Genomic DNA, 18,321 nt, shown 5'->3' with positions numbered 1-18,321 from the left:
TTGGCTTTAAAGCTGCCATTTTGATATTTGTTTTTTTGTCTCAGCTCTCTTGTTCTCCTTTCCTCTCCTTTTTCTACCTCCCCCCCTTTTTTTTTACAGATTGCGTTTTAACCCTTTATTGGCTTGTTAACTGTAACTTTGTTGTACATATAAGTCGTTGCTCCAGTGTTAACAGTGTACATCTTAAACTTATTATCTACTTTCAAGTGATCTTATCATCCCATATATAGTATAGAGAAACTCACAAGAGTATATTTTTGTATCTCCTCTCCCAGCCTTTGTGATGTTCATACATTATATTTCTACATGTTATAAAGTCTGCATTTTTTTTGCTTTCTACAGTTGATTGTTAAGAACCTTTAGGGGTGCCTGGGTGGCTCAGTCAGTTAAGCGTCTGACTTTGGCTTAGGTCATGATTTTGCGGTTCATGGGTTCAAGCCCTGCATCAGGCTCTGGGCTGATAGCTCAGGGCCTGGAGTCTGCTTCGGATTCTGTGTCTCCCATTCTCTCTGTCCCTCCCTCACTTCCGCTCTGTCTCTCTCTCAAAAATAAACATTAAAAAAAAAAAAAAAAAGAATCTTTATATTTATTCACATAGATACAATTTCTTAATGCTTGTTATTCCCTTTATAGAGATCCAGACTTCCATGTGCTATCATCCCACCTCACCTCTGCTTAAAGAACTTTAACCCTTCTTGAACTGGAGGTCAGCTGGTAATGGATGTTTTAGGTTTTATATGTCTTAAGTCTTTATTTCATCTTTGTTTTTGAAAGACATTTTTTCTGAGGCAAGAATTCTATGTTAATAGTTTTTTTTTTTTTTCTTCCAGTACTTTAAAATATTGGTCCACTCCACTGTCCTATATAATGATCAATCTGTAATCCTTTCCTTTAGGCTTCAAAAAATTCTAGCTGCTTTTAAAATATTCCCTTTATCACTGATTATGCAACTTAATTATGTTTCTGTATGTAGTATTCTTAATGTTTCTTTACTTGGGGCTCATTGAGCTGCTTGGAATTTTGAGTTTATTATTTCCATCAAATTTGAAAAATCTGGATAGTTTTTATCGCTGTTTTGAAGTTGAGTGAATAAAACTGACACAGTTCCTGGCTTCATGGAGTGGATATATAATGAACAGTTTTATCTTCTGATAAATGCCATGAAAGAAGTGCATAGGAAGGACCCTGCATAGAGATGTACTGACCTCTTTGAGATGAATTAGGCTGAGCATTGAAGGGTAACATGTCAGACATGTGAAAAACCAGAAGAAATGTCCTAGGCAGCAGAACAGCAAGCGTATGGAAGGGCCCTTCAGTTGGTAAGAGGCTGGTCTTTTCTTGGAAACTGAAGTGCCCTTGGAGTGGTTGGCGGGGGCCAGCTCATACGGTTTTGTGGGTCATGGCAAAAGTGGACTTAATTGCAGACATAACAAGAAGTAATTGAAGGGTTTTAAGCAGGGGAGCAACAGTCTAGTACATGCTTTAAAAATTGTTTTTGGGGGCGCCTGGGTGGCTCAGTGGGTTAAGCATACAACTTTGGCTCAGGTCATGAGCTCATGTTTCAGGAGTTTGGGCCCCATGTCGGGCTTTGTGCTGACAGCTGAGAGCCTGGAGTCTGCTTCAGACCATGTCTCCCTCTCTCTCTGCCCTTCCCCCGCTCATGTTCTCTCTCTCTCTCTGTGTGTCTCAAAAATAAACATTAAAAATTTTCAACTATGTATTCAGAATGAACTTACTAATTCTCTATTGGGAACTGCCTACTTTGTACTGAATAATTCTCAATGAAATTCACATATGTATATTTGTTTTATATATGTAAGTACAGTAATATAGTAGAAGCCATTGAAGTAGTTGTTAGTGAAAACTATTATAGCTTACTTGGCTCTTCCGTTTCAGTAAGATACTAATAATTTTTTTAAATCTTATCTTCCAGCTGGTGGAAGTTAAAGGCCCCAACGATCGTCTTTCACATAAGCAAATGGTCTGGTTGCACGAACTGCAGAAGTTGGGGGCCGAAGTAGAAGTCTGCCACGTGGTTGCAGTTGGAGCTAAGAGCAAAGGCCTGAACTAAGAGCTATGGAATTGGGAATATCTGGTTATACCTGGATTGAAGATTTTCAAAAGCGTAAAGCATTCTTACATTTTATTTAACTTTGATTTTGTCAATAATAAACCTGAGAGTTTAAGACTGATCATTGTACAGTATCTGTGTATTTGGTCTTGGCCTGGATGTACTCACTGATTACACATAGCAGGTAATGAACTTTCTAAAAGGTCAGAACCAGCATGCCTGGTGGCTCAGTTGATTGAGCGTCCGACTCTTGATTCCATTTCAGGTCATGATCCCAGGGTCGTGAGATTTTAGCCTTCCCTCAGGCTCCACAGGGCTGTCTCTTTCTCTCACTCCTTCTACCCCTCCCCTCTCAAAATAAAAAATGATAAAAAAATCAATAAAAAATAAAATAAAAAAATAGGAAAAATACAGAACCTTCGTGGTGGCCATTTCAGGAAATAGATGCATTTATGTTATTACACTAGACTTGCAAAAATGCTGGAAAAGATTCAAACAGTGGGGATGTTTCACAGCTTTTGGTCTTTTATAAAAGTAGCCTATAGTGTTCCTAATTAAGTATGTGGGTGAACTGAATTTAAGGTTTCCTATAATGCCCAGATACACTCAGCTATTTAACATTCTTGTTTTAGGATTATCTAAAAAGGGTACAAACAATTGAAATTCTGATTTCTCTGGGAATTAAAAAAAAAAATTCTCATTAAATTCCTTAACTTAAAACATCTGTCAAGGCCTACTCTTACTAATTGGGCCTAGATCACCAACGGTATTAACAGTCTATCAAAGACAGTTGTCCTTTTTCATCTTTCTCCTTGGAAACATCCCTAATGACTAGGTGAGGGGCAATTTTCTATATACAGTATCATTGGAACAGGGCTGTTTATCACTGTTGGGAGAGCCTTAGGCGGAGGAAAGTGTGTGGTAGGAAGGCAGCTTACCAGAACAGTAAGACCAGGAGTCAGGGACGGAGATCCCAGTCTCCCCACAGACTAATTTTGAGATCTTCTCAGGGAAATGTTACCTCCTCGAGTTTGGCAATTTTTTAAAACTTTATTTTGAGAGAGAGGCAGCGCAAGCAGGGGAGGGGCAGGGAGAGAGGGAGAGAGAATCTCAAGCAGGCTCCCCACGGTCAGCACAGAGCTTGACACAGGGCTGTAACTCATGAACGTGAGATCATGACCTGAGCCAATATTAAGAGACACTTAGCTGAGCCACCCAGATGCCCTGAGCTTGGTAATTTATTGAGCGGAAGGACAAGTTAGGGCATAGTCCATTAATACCCAGATGGCCTTAACCACAGCCGTTCTAATCAATGCTGAAAATGTTAACTGATCACAACCTTGCTTGAGAGCAAAGAGGTTGGATGACACCCCCACAAGTGTGGCTGGAAGAAAATGCCTTCGCTTCTTCAATCACTATGTTCTTGTAGATTTCACATCGATAACTACAACAAGCAATTTCTGTGGAAATTTTATTTAGCAGTCAAAATTTCCTTCACATTCATCACTGTTGAACAAGAGCTCTCATCTTCCTGCTCATCCTACTTTAACTCAGGTTGTAATTTTAGGCACAAAGGTTTTAGTTTTCTCTCAAAATCAAGTTCTACTTGAGGTTACTGCTATAGCAAGCAGATTTTGTTGAAATAGGTATGTTGACTAGTTTTCATCCTCTGTTAGCACACATTAATATACTTTTCTTAAATAAAGTTAAGACATTTTTGGTTTTAAAACTGGTTTCCATCATAAAATAACAGTAAGACATTGTACATCTTTAAGTTCAGTACTAGAAAGTCCCAAGCTGTCTGGAGCCCGTGCGGTGCTCCATCGGCACAGACTTCGCTTGCGGGGCTGTGGGGCTGGAGAGTGTGAAGCGCTCTTTGGTGCAGCGTCTGTAACCACACGGAGGACTTCGGTCACCACCACATCCTTTTTGCTAGCAGAGGTGCCAGGCAGCTTTAGAATGGCCAGGACTTAAAGCTGTTATAGTTGTTTTTCATATTATGCATAAGTTGTGGCACAATAATCATGATAGAACAACCATCCAGCAAAAATAAAACTAAAAACCATATTTTACTACATTTGATTATCATACAAAAATATGCACATTTTCTATTTTAAGACAGTATGTTAATAGTACCTAATCTTTTTTAAACTTGTAAATTAAAAAAAAAATCACTAAAGGAGTCGAAATAAATGTGTGAGGGAAGAGAATTAGAAATAAATGCTCAACAACCACTCCCAGACCCCACCCTCCCGCCAATTTAGAATTATTTGTAATAATAAAAAGGCAGTTTAATCAAAAAGGGAGAATTATCACACTTTCAATGGCAGGATATGCTGTGGGACTTTAAGGGGATTGAGACTGGTTTCCAATCAAGAGGTATAAAATGTTTAATGGCAATAGTGCTATTTATTTATATAAGGTGAAAAAAGCCCTTATTTTCTAGGCAACAAGCTGAAAAAACTGGGTTGATCCAGAAGACAAATTTTCTAAGACACTGTGTAAGAACTTCTGTCCCTTTAGGTCCAGAGACATCAACTTTAAAAAGGAAAATAATTCAGACATTTTGAAACAGCTATTCATTACACATAAAGGTAAAACACGCTTTGAAAAAACTTGTTTTAGAAGCTAGCCACTTCACTATAAAACTTTTCTAAAGCTTAAGATGGCAGTTTAAGAAAGTAACAGCCCAATTTGAAACATCCATCCTGTAAACAGGGAGCAGGGTGGGCAGAGGAGTGGGGGGGGTGGGGAGGAGGGGGATGGTGCTGACCGCCAGTCCCCCTAACAAGCTTCAGCTCAGACCCCACAGCTTTGGCTGGGTTCCTGCCACAGTCTGACGCAGAACACACCTTTGCGTGCTTCTCCGCTGTCAGAGGTTGGGGGTGGGGGGAGGGGGGGGGTCTTCCCTCAATATTAAAATGGCAGTATTTTGAGAGAAGTACACTTTATTTCTCCTGTTGGCTAAACCTAACCACTAAGAACTGTGTGGGCGGGAGGAGGGACCTCTGTGCAGGTGACCTGACTCATTAGTTATTTCCAAGGTAAAGTGCCAACAACAGTTTACCAGACTGGAAATACGGGCAGCAAACGCCCAAATCCCTCTCAACAGCCCTCTGTTTTGGAGGGTGGGCTTCGGTGCCGACAGCACTGGCTCCTGCCGCTGTCACACCCACACCGACCACCCCACAGGCCCGCTGTGTCCTCGCTGACTTTCAGACGGAAGGAAATGTGGTTTGGGGGACTCCTGGCTATTGGTATGAAGCTCAGCGGTGACAAGCCCATTTCCAATACGTAGGTTAACACCCTGATTTTGAAAACAAAACTGTGTTTTACTTTGTGTTATGCATACCTCAATGTCAAAGGCACTTCTAAGTTTATATTATCTACAGCAAATGCTTTTAAAGTCAGCAGTCCATGTCATTTTAAAGTTAGTCCTGGGAAGTTAACAGCAAACTCATGATTTTAAAACACAGTGATCTACGGTCCCAAACAAGGTGATCTAAAATAAATAATAGCCTTGGAACACTGAACCCTCAGGTGAGTTCAATTAGAATAGAAAGTGACCAGAAAAATACATTAATACCTATTAGAGCTGACCGGATGCTCTTGAAAATAGACTAAATGTTAATTTCTTAACTTTCCTGACCTCTGTTTCTTTGGGGTGCCAGGCTGAGGATCAGGCAACCTTTAGTGGTTGGTGGGAGAAAGTGGATGCAGACAAAATAAACGTCACAGACAAAACCTGATTTGTTTGCTCACAGTAGTAAAAATAGGAGAATGTCTGCCTACAGATCACCGGAAACTGGGCCAGACTGAAAATGACAGAGGACATAAAAAAGAAAAGGTCTTTTAAAAAAGAATTGTGAGGAAGTGTTAACTCGACTTGTTTTTAAATATTAGTGCAAATTTCAACTATTATTCCGACACGTAAAATTTTTAGAGCCTCTGATGCCTAGGTTAGCAATTCTGATTCAGAGGAAGCCGGTTTATGGCTCCCCTCAAAACGTTCAGAAAACGGGCGTGTTAGTCTTCGTTTGCTAGCGTCTCGGTAGATAACCAGATTTTGGCCCCACTCAAGAACTTGCTCAGCGGCGTTCCCGAAATGCTCCGCCGGCAAAGGTTGCCCACGGGAGAGAAGGGGAAGGACGAAGACAGGAACTCCGGCGTCCCCGCCGCCTGTGGGCCGCCCACCCGGAAGTACATCCGGCTCTGGTCAGGCTCCGGGCAGCGGGCCTCCGCAGGGCCGGCCCGGTGCTGCCGCAGCGTCCTGCGGAGCACGTCCACCTCGTCGGCCAGCAAGGACAGCCTGTGGAAGGCGGTGATGAAGCCCCCGAGGCTGATCTGGGCTTCGGGGACCCAGCGGAAGTAGCACAGCTTCCAGAGTTTGACGTGCGTCCCGGAGACGTGCGGCAGAAGGGCGCCATGCAGGTCCACCGGCCGGGAGAACCACTCTCGGAGATACTGCTCCGCGCCGCGGGCCTGGCCGCCGGGCTGCGGAAGCGGCTCCGGCTTTCCTTTCAGGATCAGGGAGTTTCGCCTCGGGACCAGGTCCTGGTCGGTGACGATCCCGTTCTTCAAGGAAGCTGGCATTCCCCTCAGTGTGGAGCTGTAGCCTTTCTGGAAGGAGAGCGACCTCAACATTACCTCCCTGGAGCCTCCCCCTTTGCATAGACAGGAAAGGCCCAGTGGCAAATATTCACTGGGTGTGGGGACAAAATGGGGGAATGGCGGTCATAACATTCTGTCCCTTCCCTTGCAACCCTCCTCCTGATCCTCTTCCACCTGAGTCCCATTAGCTAGCAATGGGCTCTGCCTAGGACATTAGCGCTGGCCTGCGACCTGGCGGGGAGGGGATACCTCCTGTTCATCATTCTGCTAAAGCGCAAATTTCTAAGACCTCTGGGTTAGGGAGAAATCTAGGATCTGGCTGATTCTAGAAAGAAAGGCAAGTGGATGGGCTTCAGGAATGGGGCCTCTCAGGCTCAGAGCTGCTATCCGCTGAATCCTACATGCTGAGCAAGCTCTGTGGGCCTCAGTCACCAAGAAGAAAAGTCAGGGCATGGTCATTTCAGTTACAAAGCAAATGATTCCTCAAAATCTGCATTGGCAGTGTCAAGGGAAGTGACCTGGATCTTAATACTCTGTGTTCTGAAAATATGACCTCTGTTAGGTGTAAGCAAACACTGTGTTTTTATTGTTGGTGCGTTTTTGTAATTTACCTTTGTCCGTTTGAAAGCCTTCACAGAACCGTTCTGTACACAGGGTGTGCTCTTTCCGATGTACAAGGGGTTATGGAATAGGGTACGATCCTTTGCTGTAAACTGAAGAGACCAGTCCCAAACTGAGGGGAATTTTAAACCCTTTTCGTCACCCAGCTGGATATTTTTGCTTATAGCAAATTCCTGCAAGATAAGTATTTGAACATTTATGAGAAGATGCCAAATGATTTTCTCATATATTTTTTTTGATGAGCCAAAATCATTCCCTCACTATGGGGAATTTTCTGGACTAGAGCAACTCTAGCTCCCCGGGAGCAGCATGTTGCTCTGAGAGAAGAGACATTCTTGGCACCTTGGATCAGAGGGACACCTCACACCCTATATGAGCAAGGAGAGCACCTTTTCTTCTGGAAGCCATCAAGGAAGCTGAACCCTCTGAGCAAGGAATATATTATTACAACAAGTAAAATTTCAGGAAAGCCATACTATAAAGTCTTCAAGGTGTCCCAGTTACTTTTGTAATTGTAGCACTTTACTTTCTGAGTACGTGATACATTTACGCAACTACCGGCTGGGCACAGAACTTGCTGAGTGGAGGTGTAAGACAGTCTGTGCATGGTGATCCCTGCCATCTATTTTATCCCATTTTCTAAGTCCACGCTCACACGTCACTTATCCAGTGACCTTCAGTATCTGAACCACACCCCAGGAGCAGGGAGGAGGGAATCCAGACCCTGTGCACACAGTCCCGGCATCTGGCCGTGACCACGAAGACCACGCACTGAGGCCGGGCCTCTTGCTCCCAGGAGCCTGCCTCCAGCCCACTGTAGGGTCACGCGGTCTACTGATGCAGGGCACAATGCTGCAGGGAGACAGCCCACTGCCTCTGTGTGGAGAAGGTGAGGAGCATCAAACCATGCAGCTGCACTTAGTGGCATGGAGAAAGGGGCCGTCATCCTGGCTGAGGGCCAAAGCAGGCTGGCACATCGGTTTATGTAGGTTAGCTCTCTGGAGGAAATTTCTCAAGATACCAAGTCCCTGGATGGTGGGAGAGGACTGATTCTTATTTTCTGCTCCGTACTTTTCAGTATTCTCCAAACAACCAAGAACTTGTTTGGAAATTAGGAAAAAGGCAAAAACTCATTGTTATTACTAAAGAAGCACTGTGGTCAGGACACGAGCTCCACACCACAGGTATGACCAGGTGTGACCCATGTTGTAGTGTTGACTCAGGGCCAGCAGGAAACAGATAAGCTATCTAACAGTATAGGGCATTTTACAAAATGTCCTATTGCAAACGAGTAAAACTTAACTCATTAAGCACCAAATATATTAAAAAAAAACCTTTTTAGTTACTTGAAATTTCAAAATATATATGCATGTAGAAACAACCCATTTCCTTTAAAAAGACAGTATTAAGAGCTGTTTTAATGGCCCTTCTAGAAAAATAAACAGAAAACAGTCATCTTTTTTTATGTGAAAACTAAAAATGTTTATCTCCAAAGATAAGATTTTCCACAAAGAGTACCTGACCATGAGCATCTAAGGTGGCCTCAGAAAAGAAGGAAACGTCTTTATGGAAGAGACTAAGCTGAGAACAGCGGTTGTGCTAATCAGGACCTTACATCAAAAGCCATTTTCCCAGGGAGGGCAGAGGTGGCACTGACGGCCTTCAATCTGGCTGTTACATCAAATCGTCAGTATGAAGTGCTGAGACAAGGAGGGTTCCATGCTAGTACTCGCCAGGAAAAGCTTTTGAAAAAGGCCAGGCTAAAAAAACAATACAGTATTAGAGCATGGACCAGGGAAAGTAGATGATCTACTTTTTTTTAAGTTTATTTATTTTGAGAGAGCAAGAAAGACAGTGTAGATGGGAGGGGCAAGGTGCAGAGAGGGAGAAAAAGAACCACAAGCAGGCTCCTCGATGATGCGGGGCTTGAACTCATGAACCATGAGATCATGACCTGAGCCAAATCAAGAGTCAGCTGCTTAACTGACTGAGCCACCCAGGCACCCTCAGATGATATACTTTTAAAAAATATTTATTTCCACATCAAAAGCTATTTGTAAACTTATCTGGGCACATCCAGAATCCAGCCTAGTAGCAGGGTGAGGAGTGAGTGTCTCTGGGGTCCAACCTGAGCTCTGCAGAGTCCTCTGCTCAGTGCCTGCTGGAGGCACTGCAGTCACTGGGACCTTAGGGCCGATGTACTGGCATTTTACATCGAATGTTCTACGTCTAACAAGGCTGATTTCCTAGCTTTGTGTACATTTTGAAGGCCCACAAGGTGTGTGTGTGCATGCATGCATGTACTAGGGGCGTGCATGGGCGTGTACACGGGGCAGTGAAGGGAGAGGAGTATGATGGGCAGGCAACACCACCAGATGCACAGCCCACAGCGAAGCTCAAGGGGCACAAACTGGATGATGCCCAGTGAACGAGGAGTGAAAAGGAGCGCATCAGAGACCATTTAGTTTAGGAACAAATAGTCTCCCACACCTCAGGGCCCCAGCCTACCACCGGTCTGAGCGCAGTACTGGGAGAGGTTACATTCTATTAGGGAAGCACAGAATATATCTTATAAAAACTTCCTTCACAAACTCCCCGATCTAAAATAAATACCCTATGGCAGTGCTAAGTTTCTCTGACCCCGAGCCCCCGGACAACAGCCCCACTGAGACACGGCTCCCCTACTCTGAGGTAAGACCAGCTCCCACTCCCTCCCATCTCCCTCCTCTTGTAACAAGCCCCAGGCCCCTTCCTTTTCTTTGGGATGTTCCTCATTAATAAAGGTCTCTCTATTACAATAGCCTGAATAAAAATCATCTCCTTAAATGTCTAGTGCACTTTGTCTTTCACATCCGCAATCTAGACTAATTCATTTCTTTAGCAAATAGTGAAGCATTATGCTTCACAGTTTACAGATGAGGAACCTGGGCTCACCATTCTCCCAGACCAGGGCCAGGATTCAGGTTTTCTGACCCTAGGAGGGACTCACATTATACCAGGCCACATCACCTGGACCAGGGCCTTAGTGCTGAGGCTGAGGACCGCAAGAACTCTCCTTTCTGTTTCTCTCAATGGTTACTGCAACATTTATCAGCTATTCCCAATGTCAGTTCCAATGTGGGTGAGTCAGAACCCAGGGTTCTGGAAGGTTCTACCAGCGGCAATCAGAAGTTAGTTTCAAGTTTGGCTTGAGACCCTCCTTAGTCATGATTCTTCCTCTAGGTCAATGAACTGTGACTAGAAACTGAACATCCTACCCAACAGGACTGCTGTGTGGCATGTGGGACTGGTTCTGAGGCTACTTGGTCAGCCAGCGCCTGCCAAGAATTTGAGTCTAGCACCATGCCTATGCTTCATCTCTGAAATTCCTTCTCCACAGAACTCTTGAAGAAAATGATCTTGCTTTGTACATCTTTTATTCTAGGAAACAAAAGTCCTCAAAGAGGACCTTTTAAATTACTCATCTGGAGAGACTGAATGTCAAAATATAAATATAAAAGCACAACATTTAAGGTGGGTGTAATAATTTACATCTTTGAAATCTGTTTTTTTTAATTGTTACATATCACATTAAAAATTTTTTTTTAATTTATTTGAGAGAAAGAGAGAGAGAGAGAGAGAGAGAGAGAGAAAGAGAGAGAAAGAGAGAGAAAGAGAGAGAGAGAGAGAGAGAGAGAGAGAGAGAGAGAGAGAGAAACCAACCAGGGGAGGGGTGGAGAGAGGGGGAGACAGAACCTGAAGCAGGTTCCAGGCTCTGCGCTGCCAGCACAGAGCCTGACGCAGGGCTCGAACTCATGAACTGTGAGATCATGACCTGAGCCAAAGTCAGATGCTTCACCGACTGAGCCACCTAGGTGCCCCTCTTTTCTTTTAAGTAGGCTCCATGACCAAAGTGGGGCTTGAACTCACAACCTTGAGATTAAGAGTCGCATGCTCTACCGAGTAAGCTATCCAGGAGCCCTAAAAACTGCTTTATTATGAACAATGTACGTCAGAGAAAAATACCTAAAATGCTCAGTCATAAAAATGAAACCGTTTCCTAGATTTTTGTAGGCTTTTATAGAATTCATTCAGAAATTACAGCTTAAAATGGTAGCTTAAGACTGTTTTAATTTACATATTTAAATATGCGGCTAACTGTACTTCAATTCTATATCAATAAAGTTGTAAAAGCAAAAAAGAGAAGTAGCTATCGCCACAGTATCTCTTACCGTGCTTTGTTTCACCCGCTGGTGAGGAGAGTTGAACAGGAAGGTGCCAAACAGGGAGATGTGGGTGCTGTCGTACAGTACAGCCAAGTAGGTCTCTGAGAACTCGAAGGCCGCTGGGTATTGTTCTAACAGCTGCCACGTGGCATCCAAGAACAGCAAAAATAAGGGAGACTGGCATATACAAACAGAAAATGGGATGATTTAATGTTGTCCTTCAGTTGTTCACATTTATTTCCAAACTTACTGCTTACAGTAAGGAAGAGATTAATAAGAGAACAGCTAAGCCTAAAACACTTGGCTCCAAAGCTAAGCCAAGGATATGCAAATAGGTGAAACCAGCTTATGTCAAACCTAAGAAGTAAGTTCAACTGTGATAAACATCACAGCCCTTACTTGTGTAGTATCATTGAAATGGCAAAGTAAACAGGCAAGTGTTACTGTATGAATGGGGGATACTAAAATATGTGATTAAGCTTATCTGGAAATAATTCTTTAGAATGCTGAAAAATAAAAACAAAAAACCAACAACTCCAAACCAAAAAACAACTTCTGTAATTAGCTTTTGGTGCACCGTGCAGGCTCAGCATCCGGAAAACTTCCCAGAGTTTCAGAAAACAGTTGGCATTAGCCTCTAGGTCACATGGTGGAGCCCCAAGTATAACAGCTGATGACAGCTATTGTATCCTGGAGTCCCAGCATCTTTTTATTTTTTTAAGTTTATTTATTTATGAGAAAGAAAGAGTGTGTGAGAGCAGGCAGGGGAGGGGCAGAGAGATAGAGAATCCCAAGTAGGCTCCGCCCTGGCAGTACAGAGCCCACTGTGGGGCCCAAACTCACCAACCACTGAGATCATGACCTGAGCAGAAATCAAGAGTCGGACGTCACCCAGGCGCCCCTAGCATCTTTTTTTTTTTTTTTATGTTTATTCATTTTTGAAAGACAGAGACAGAGCACAAGCAGGGGTGGGGCAGAGGGAGAGTGGGGCACAGAATCCGAAGCAGGCTCCAGGCTCTGAGCTGTCAGCACAGACCCCAATGTGGGGCTCAAACTCAAGAACCGTGAGATCATGACCGGAGCCGAAGTCAGACACTCAACCGACTGAGCCACCCAGGTGTCCCACGCCCCCAGCATCTTTTAAGTGAAGTATTCGCTGTCGAGATTTCCTCAGATGGTAGTCTGTACTGCTCAGTCAGCCTATGCTTCTGAAACCACCATTCTGTGAGATGCCTGCAGGGCCTTTCACAGGCTCTCCTACCTCTGCACCCATGGCAGCCCCTGTGCCCAGAGCTGTTACAAAGATGTCCCTCTCAAACATCCCATTCTTAACACACGTGCCCCATTTTAAGAAACTGTGATACTCCAAAATTGATTTTTCAAAATACCTGATGTGCTCATTATTTGCTTTTCAGAGAGATAATACAGCATTTTATCAAGTAGTTCTCAACGTGGAGAAACTTAACAATTTTTTTTGGAATTTTACCTATATCATTACAATAATCTTCGTAAGTACATCAATTTGGATGCTAATCCATTGGTAGTCTTAGACTAAGGAAGCAAAGAGGTGCTAAATGCAATATTTAAAAAGCCTCCTGGTCTCTTTACAGACAGAATAGCTCTTCACATGACAACGTGAATTTTGCCTTGTGTACACTTACAGACTCACAACAAGCACCGAGATTCTGTTACCTCTTTCTCCGATCGCTTTAAGTGGTTGCACCTGTCCAGGAACTGATATCCGGCCATGACCCACTCCTTCTGGATGAGACTCTGAAATCCAGTAATTGTCCTAAAATGGGGATCCAGCATCACTTGAACAAGAGAAGCTACCATACAGCTCAAGTCTCTTCCCTCCTCCTCTGTTAAGAAAAATGGAAAAGAAAATAACTACTACATAGAAAAATGCTGAGTGAGAAAGGGAAGGTCAAGTGGATACTACATTATTCTCTGCCCGAGCTACCTTCAAAATAATCCATGTTAGGAGGGTTCAATGGATTCCAGCAACTCTAAAATATTATAGACGTTAGCTCAATCAGTGTTTAATGGGAAATAATCTTTTATATATGAATATTTTCCAAATAACAGAGCATATTCCTCACACTTTTTACATTTCAGTAGTTTGGGGTGGAAATCTTTCAAGAGTCCATTCTGCTTCCTAAGAACATTAATTTTACTACTGGCAATTCCACATGGTGACTCAGAAGTGAACAAGGAGAATGGGATTGTGTTACCACCATGTGAAAAGGTGGCAAACATTTTCCTCCTATCTTTTATAGCTGGTGTCTTTTTCAGTAATGCCAGTAATACCTGATATGAAAGCCAGCCAAAGAAATCAGACAAAAACTATACCAAGTATCCCTTATGATTAGATTGTAGAAGTCATCAACAAAATACAAGCAAATCCTATTATCTCATGAATTCAAGAATTTATTCCAGGAAAACAAGGTTGGCTTAACATCTGACAAAAAGTAACACTTCATAGACATAAGTGATAAAAATAACATAATCATCTCATTAGATGCATAAAAAGCATCTATGTGATAAAAATCCAAAGTTCATTCTGGATAAACTCTCAGCAAACTAGGAACAGAAGGGTACTTCAACCTGATAAGAGTCCATGAAAACCTGTCACCAACATCAATTTTTAACGATAGCAACTCCTATAACTGAGCAATTCCTCACTTCTAAGTACCTACCCACAAGAAATAAAAAAAATATGTCCCCATGGTGACTTTTATATAAATGTTCACGGCAGCATATTCATAATAGCCATAAAATGGAAACAACTCAATGTCTGTCAGTGGGCAAATGTATAAATAAAATGTGGTATTTACAAAGGAATACTATTCAGAAATAAAAAGGAACAAACTGCTAATACATGCTACGTGAATGAACCTCAAAAGCATGTATGTAAAATAAAAAAAGCAAGAGGCAACAGATCACATTTTGTATGATTTCGTTTACACAGGACATCTCAGAAAGAGCAAATGTGGAGAAAGAGAAAGCACATTAGTGGTTGTCTGGGGCTGGGACACAAGTAATCTTTTTGGTGAGATAAATAATTTCTAAAACTGGACTCTGAACTCTATACTCTGTATGTGTACTAAAAATACACATTCAGAATGGGTGTATTTTATAATATGCAAGTTATACCTCAATAAACGATTTCAAAACCACGTTCTAAAAAAAAGTGTTACTAAGATGTAGGCTCAGTATCTCTTCTAACCTTTTTGTATTATACAAATCCATCAAGACATGTGCTAAGTAGGATTTTTGCAATAGGATTAGAATACCCACTGGTTGAGAGGAGAGATTACTGGATTGTGAGAGTCTGCATTTATGTGTGAATTAAATAACTCTGATGGCATCACAGTTAGGGATTACTTGAAATAGTGCATTACTATTCTTTTTTCCCCTTTAAAGGTTTTAAATATCTTTACTTTGCTAAAGTCTGTTAAATTTGACAGTTGGTAAAAATACTTTTGTAAGCTTCAGTAGTGTAGCATATTCACAAACTATGTAATGTGAAATATATTATAGGATAAGGTAGGAAGTTCATGGTTTATTAAACTACATCAGTAAGCTTAGAAATTCTGTTAGCTGTTAAATTTACCTAACATACAATCATCCTTCACTTAACTGAAACATTATTATATTGTACTTTACTCCTACTAAACATTAGACAAAATTCAGAATATTGGCTATTCTTTTTTTTTTTTAATTTTTAAACTTTATTTAAATCCAAGTTAGTTAACACATAGTGTCAATTCAGTCAATTTCTTGATACCCATCTATTTCTGTAGAGTCCAATCTAGCGTGATCCAGAGGCATTTAAGTTGAAATTTTTATGAATTCGAAACGTAGCAAGATTAGACAGAAAGGATGCTCTGCCAAGACTAACACTCTGTCTGACTCTGTCAGGAGCTGCAACCCAACCCTTCCCATAATACGGGAAGAAGGTTTAACACAGGGCAGAAAACCGGACTCCTTTCTACCTGCGGTCTTTGTGGCAGAATCTGTAGTGTCCCTGACGGGTTAGCAGTAGTGTCATCTACTTGAATGCGGGCAGTCACCACGCTGGCTGGCATGGTGACCATTGTTTTCAGTAATGAATTACCTTGCAGGACTACAGAGAGACGCTTGCTTTCTAGCACATACACGAGTTCTGCTGCATGTTTAAGGAATGCCCTGAAAAGAGAAAGGGAAAAATACTGTTAAGAAAATAAAATTTCCACTATAAATATTTCTTTAAAAGTACTTGAAATCAAGCACATCTGATCTCGCACTGTACTGTGTTCTCAATAACCTTTGCAAATTTCATCAGCATTTAAGTGACTCTTCAACAGAGTATGTTTTGATTTTTCTATCAGGGAAATTCATTAATCCTTTTATAAAAAGGGGGCTGATGTACAGGACATTCTTGAAATCTCAAAACACAGAGACGGAGAAGAGAGGAGTGGTTGCCAGGACACAGCGATGGGGATGCAACTCTGCAGGGGCAGCATGAAGGGCCTTGCAGTGATGGAGCAGTTCTGTATAGTGACTGTGGTGGGGGCTGCATGGATCCACACATGCAATAAAAATGCACATAATACCACACACATGCACATGCGCACACACACACGAAAACACATATAAAGTGGTGAAATCTGAATAAGGCTTATATATTATACCACTGTCAGTTTCTTGGTTTTGATACCACATTCTAGTTATGGAAGATGTAACCACCCAGGGGAAGCTAGGTGAGGAGTATGTGGAGCGCTGGACTGTTTGCATCTCCTATGAGTCTATAATTATTTCAAAATAAAAAGTTAAAGAAGAAAAAGGAAAGTGGTTGTACAAACCTTACATATTCTAACCACCGAGTATTTTCCAGTGAAGACAACCATTTCTCTTCAGTTTCTTCAAAAGGCTCTGCAATAAATATGGTTGATATTTATCTAAAAAACATATATATGTAATATATAGGATGCATATATTTTGTATATGTATATAAAATGTATGCACACACCTTTTTAGGCTTTTTAAACTTAATTTTACATGATCAATATCAGAGTTAAGTGATATGTCACAGTTTTTAATATTTAGTTGGCTTTAAGGAAGTATGCATTTTCACTTAATAATATAGTCATTTAAGAAGACATGTTACAATTCTATAAAAAACAAAAAAAGCACTCCCCTGGAGGCTTTCAGGGAAGTCCTGGAGAGTCTAACCACCTCTGCCTCCTAAGAGCCAGTGGTTCCCACCTTCCTGGTCAGCCCACCCCTGGATTCTGATGCCCCCTACTCACAGCTTCCTGACTGCAAACCTCACCCTCCTTGCTTCTCTCCCCTGCTCCTGCTGCCAGCGCTGCCTCTCAGTGCACGGTTTCTGCGACAGCAGGAATGAGGGCATCTTCCTGGCAGGGCTTGCACTGTCCTGACTCAGTCCTGCGTGGCCTGTCTCAAGACGTCGCTCACCTCACAAACTCCAGGCTTTAGCAATGTTCCAATTACCAGATGGTTGATAAGAATTCACGTCACTGTGCTTTTTTAACACACCATGTCCCTCCCCAGTTCTCCTTCCAGGCAAGCACCCGCTCATCCCTGCAGAACTGCCACAATGGCTGCCTCTCCTGGCTCCCAGGTAAGTAGGACTCTGTGTATACTTCAAGGAGGCCTCACTTGTGCCAGAGATGCTTTCACGGGAGTCATCCCCCTGGGGCACAATGAAAGTGCCTGAGAAGCACTTGTTCTAATACATGTATTAGAAATCTGAGGCCACGCAGATTACAACATGGCTCTGTTTGAAATTCATGTCAAGTCCCTTATCTTAAAACATAACTGTGTGCATTAAAATCTTAGGAAGTTTGTATGGGTAGCTCACTGTTCTCCTTGGCACTTTACAGAAGTATCCTACCACACCATTTATTATTTATTTCAAAGTGGTGTAATTGTTTTTTTTTTTTTTCCCTCCAAAACAAAAAAGCAGTTTAAACTCCATTTTCTAAGAGCTTCTGATACTGTCATGCAAAAGTATTTCAACGTGCCTCTACTTAAATATATCTATTTTTCAGGGGCGCCTGGGTGGCGCAGTCGGTTAAGCGTCCGACTTCAGCCAGGTCACGATCTTGCGGTCCGTGAGTTCGAGCCCCACGTCGGGCTCTGGGCTGATGGCTCAGAGCCTGGAGCCTGTTTCCGATTCTGTGTCTCCCTCTCTCTCTGCCCCTCCCCCATTCATGCTCTGTCTCTCTCTGTCCCAAAAATAAATAAACGTTGAAAAAAAAATTAAAAAAAAAAATATATCTATTTTTATATTTTCAAGGGCTATCATTTTTTCTGACATGCCTCATGCAATGGTGTTATCACCCATTCACTGTATACATATATATATATACATATATAATAAAAATGAAATTACCATCAACGCATAGGTGTTTAAGTTTTACAAAAGCCGCCTGTATTTCTTGGATATTGGGCAAGGTCTTATCCAAGTCTGATTTGTAAACATCACTTCTCTGTGGATGACTTTTAGTTATTGCATTACAAATCCTAATAAAGACAAAATCCTTGAGTCATTCATTCATGCCACACATATTTTTTGAAGACTTATTATGAGCCAAGGCACTATTCTCAGAGCTGGAGATAGATAAACAAGACAGGCTGGGCCTCTGCTCTCACAGGGCTTCTATTTCTGGTGGTGGTTGGGTAAATGATAAAGTAATAGGCTGTGGTGAATGCCGTGGGTGGCATAATCGAGTGAATGCAGGCTAGTTCAAGTCATGTGGTCAGAAAGGCTCTTCTGTGAAGGTAATACTGAAGCCAAAACCC

At 42.1% G+C, this 18,321-nt stretch overlaps 2 protein-coding genes across 6 annotated transcripts in view; one reads left to right on the top strand and one right to left on the bottom strand.

Moving 5' to 3' along the window:
• Positions 1-2,190, top strand: part of FAN1 (FANCD2 and FANCI associated nuclease 1) — a 33,961-nt gene extending 31,771 nt beyond the window's left edge. For 2 of the 4 annotated variants that reach the window (XM_086711364.1, XM_086711365.1), the window contains exon 14: positions 1,934-2,190. In XM_086711364.1, coding sequence (XP_086567490.1) covers positions 1,934-2,071 — 138 coding nt within the window. In that variant the 3' untranslated portion in view covers positions 2,072-2,190. Of the gene's footprint in view, positions 1-633; positions 715-1,933 lie in introns of all 4 variants that reach the window. The other 2 variants (XM_086711366.1, XM_086711368.1) reach the window with 2 other exon arrangements.
• Positions 2,191-3,525: 1,335 nt separating this feature from the next.
• MTMR10 (myotubularin related protein 10) overlaps positions 3,526-18,321 on the bottom strand; it is a 56,088-nt gene continuing 41,292 nt past the window's right edge. For both annotated transcript variants that reach the window (XM_025919099.2, XM_086711369.1), the window contains 7 exons: positions 17,912-18,042; positions 16,356-16,425; positions 15,629-15,699; positions 13,201-13,370; positions 11,515-11,685; positions 7,294-7,476; positions 3,526-6,691 (listed from right to left, as the gene is read on the bottom strand). In XM_025919099.2, the coding sequence (XP_025774884.1) occupies positions 6,098-6,691; positions 7,294-7,476; positions 11,515-11,685; positions 13,201-13,370; positions 15,629-15,699; positions 16,356-16,425; positions 17,912-18,042 (1,390 nt within the window). In that variant the 3' untranslated portion in view covers positions 3,526-6,097. The remainder of the gene's footprint in view (positions 6,692-7,293; positions 7,477-11,514; positions 11,686-13,200; positions 13,371-15,628; positions 15,700-16,355; positions 16,426-17,911; positions 18,043-18,321) is intronic.

This window comes from Puma concolor, chromosome B3 (assembly GCF_028749965.1).
Source record: "Puma concolor isolate L17-30 chromosome B3, mPumCon1.1.hap2, whole genome shotgun sequence".
In the NCBI taxonomy this organism is placed as follows: Eukaryota; Metazoa; Chordata; class Mammalia; order Carnivora; family Felidae; genus Puma; species Puma concolor.
Note: the sequence above shows the minus strand (reverse complement) of the source record. Positions and strands in the feature narration are given on the sequence as shown.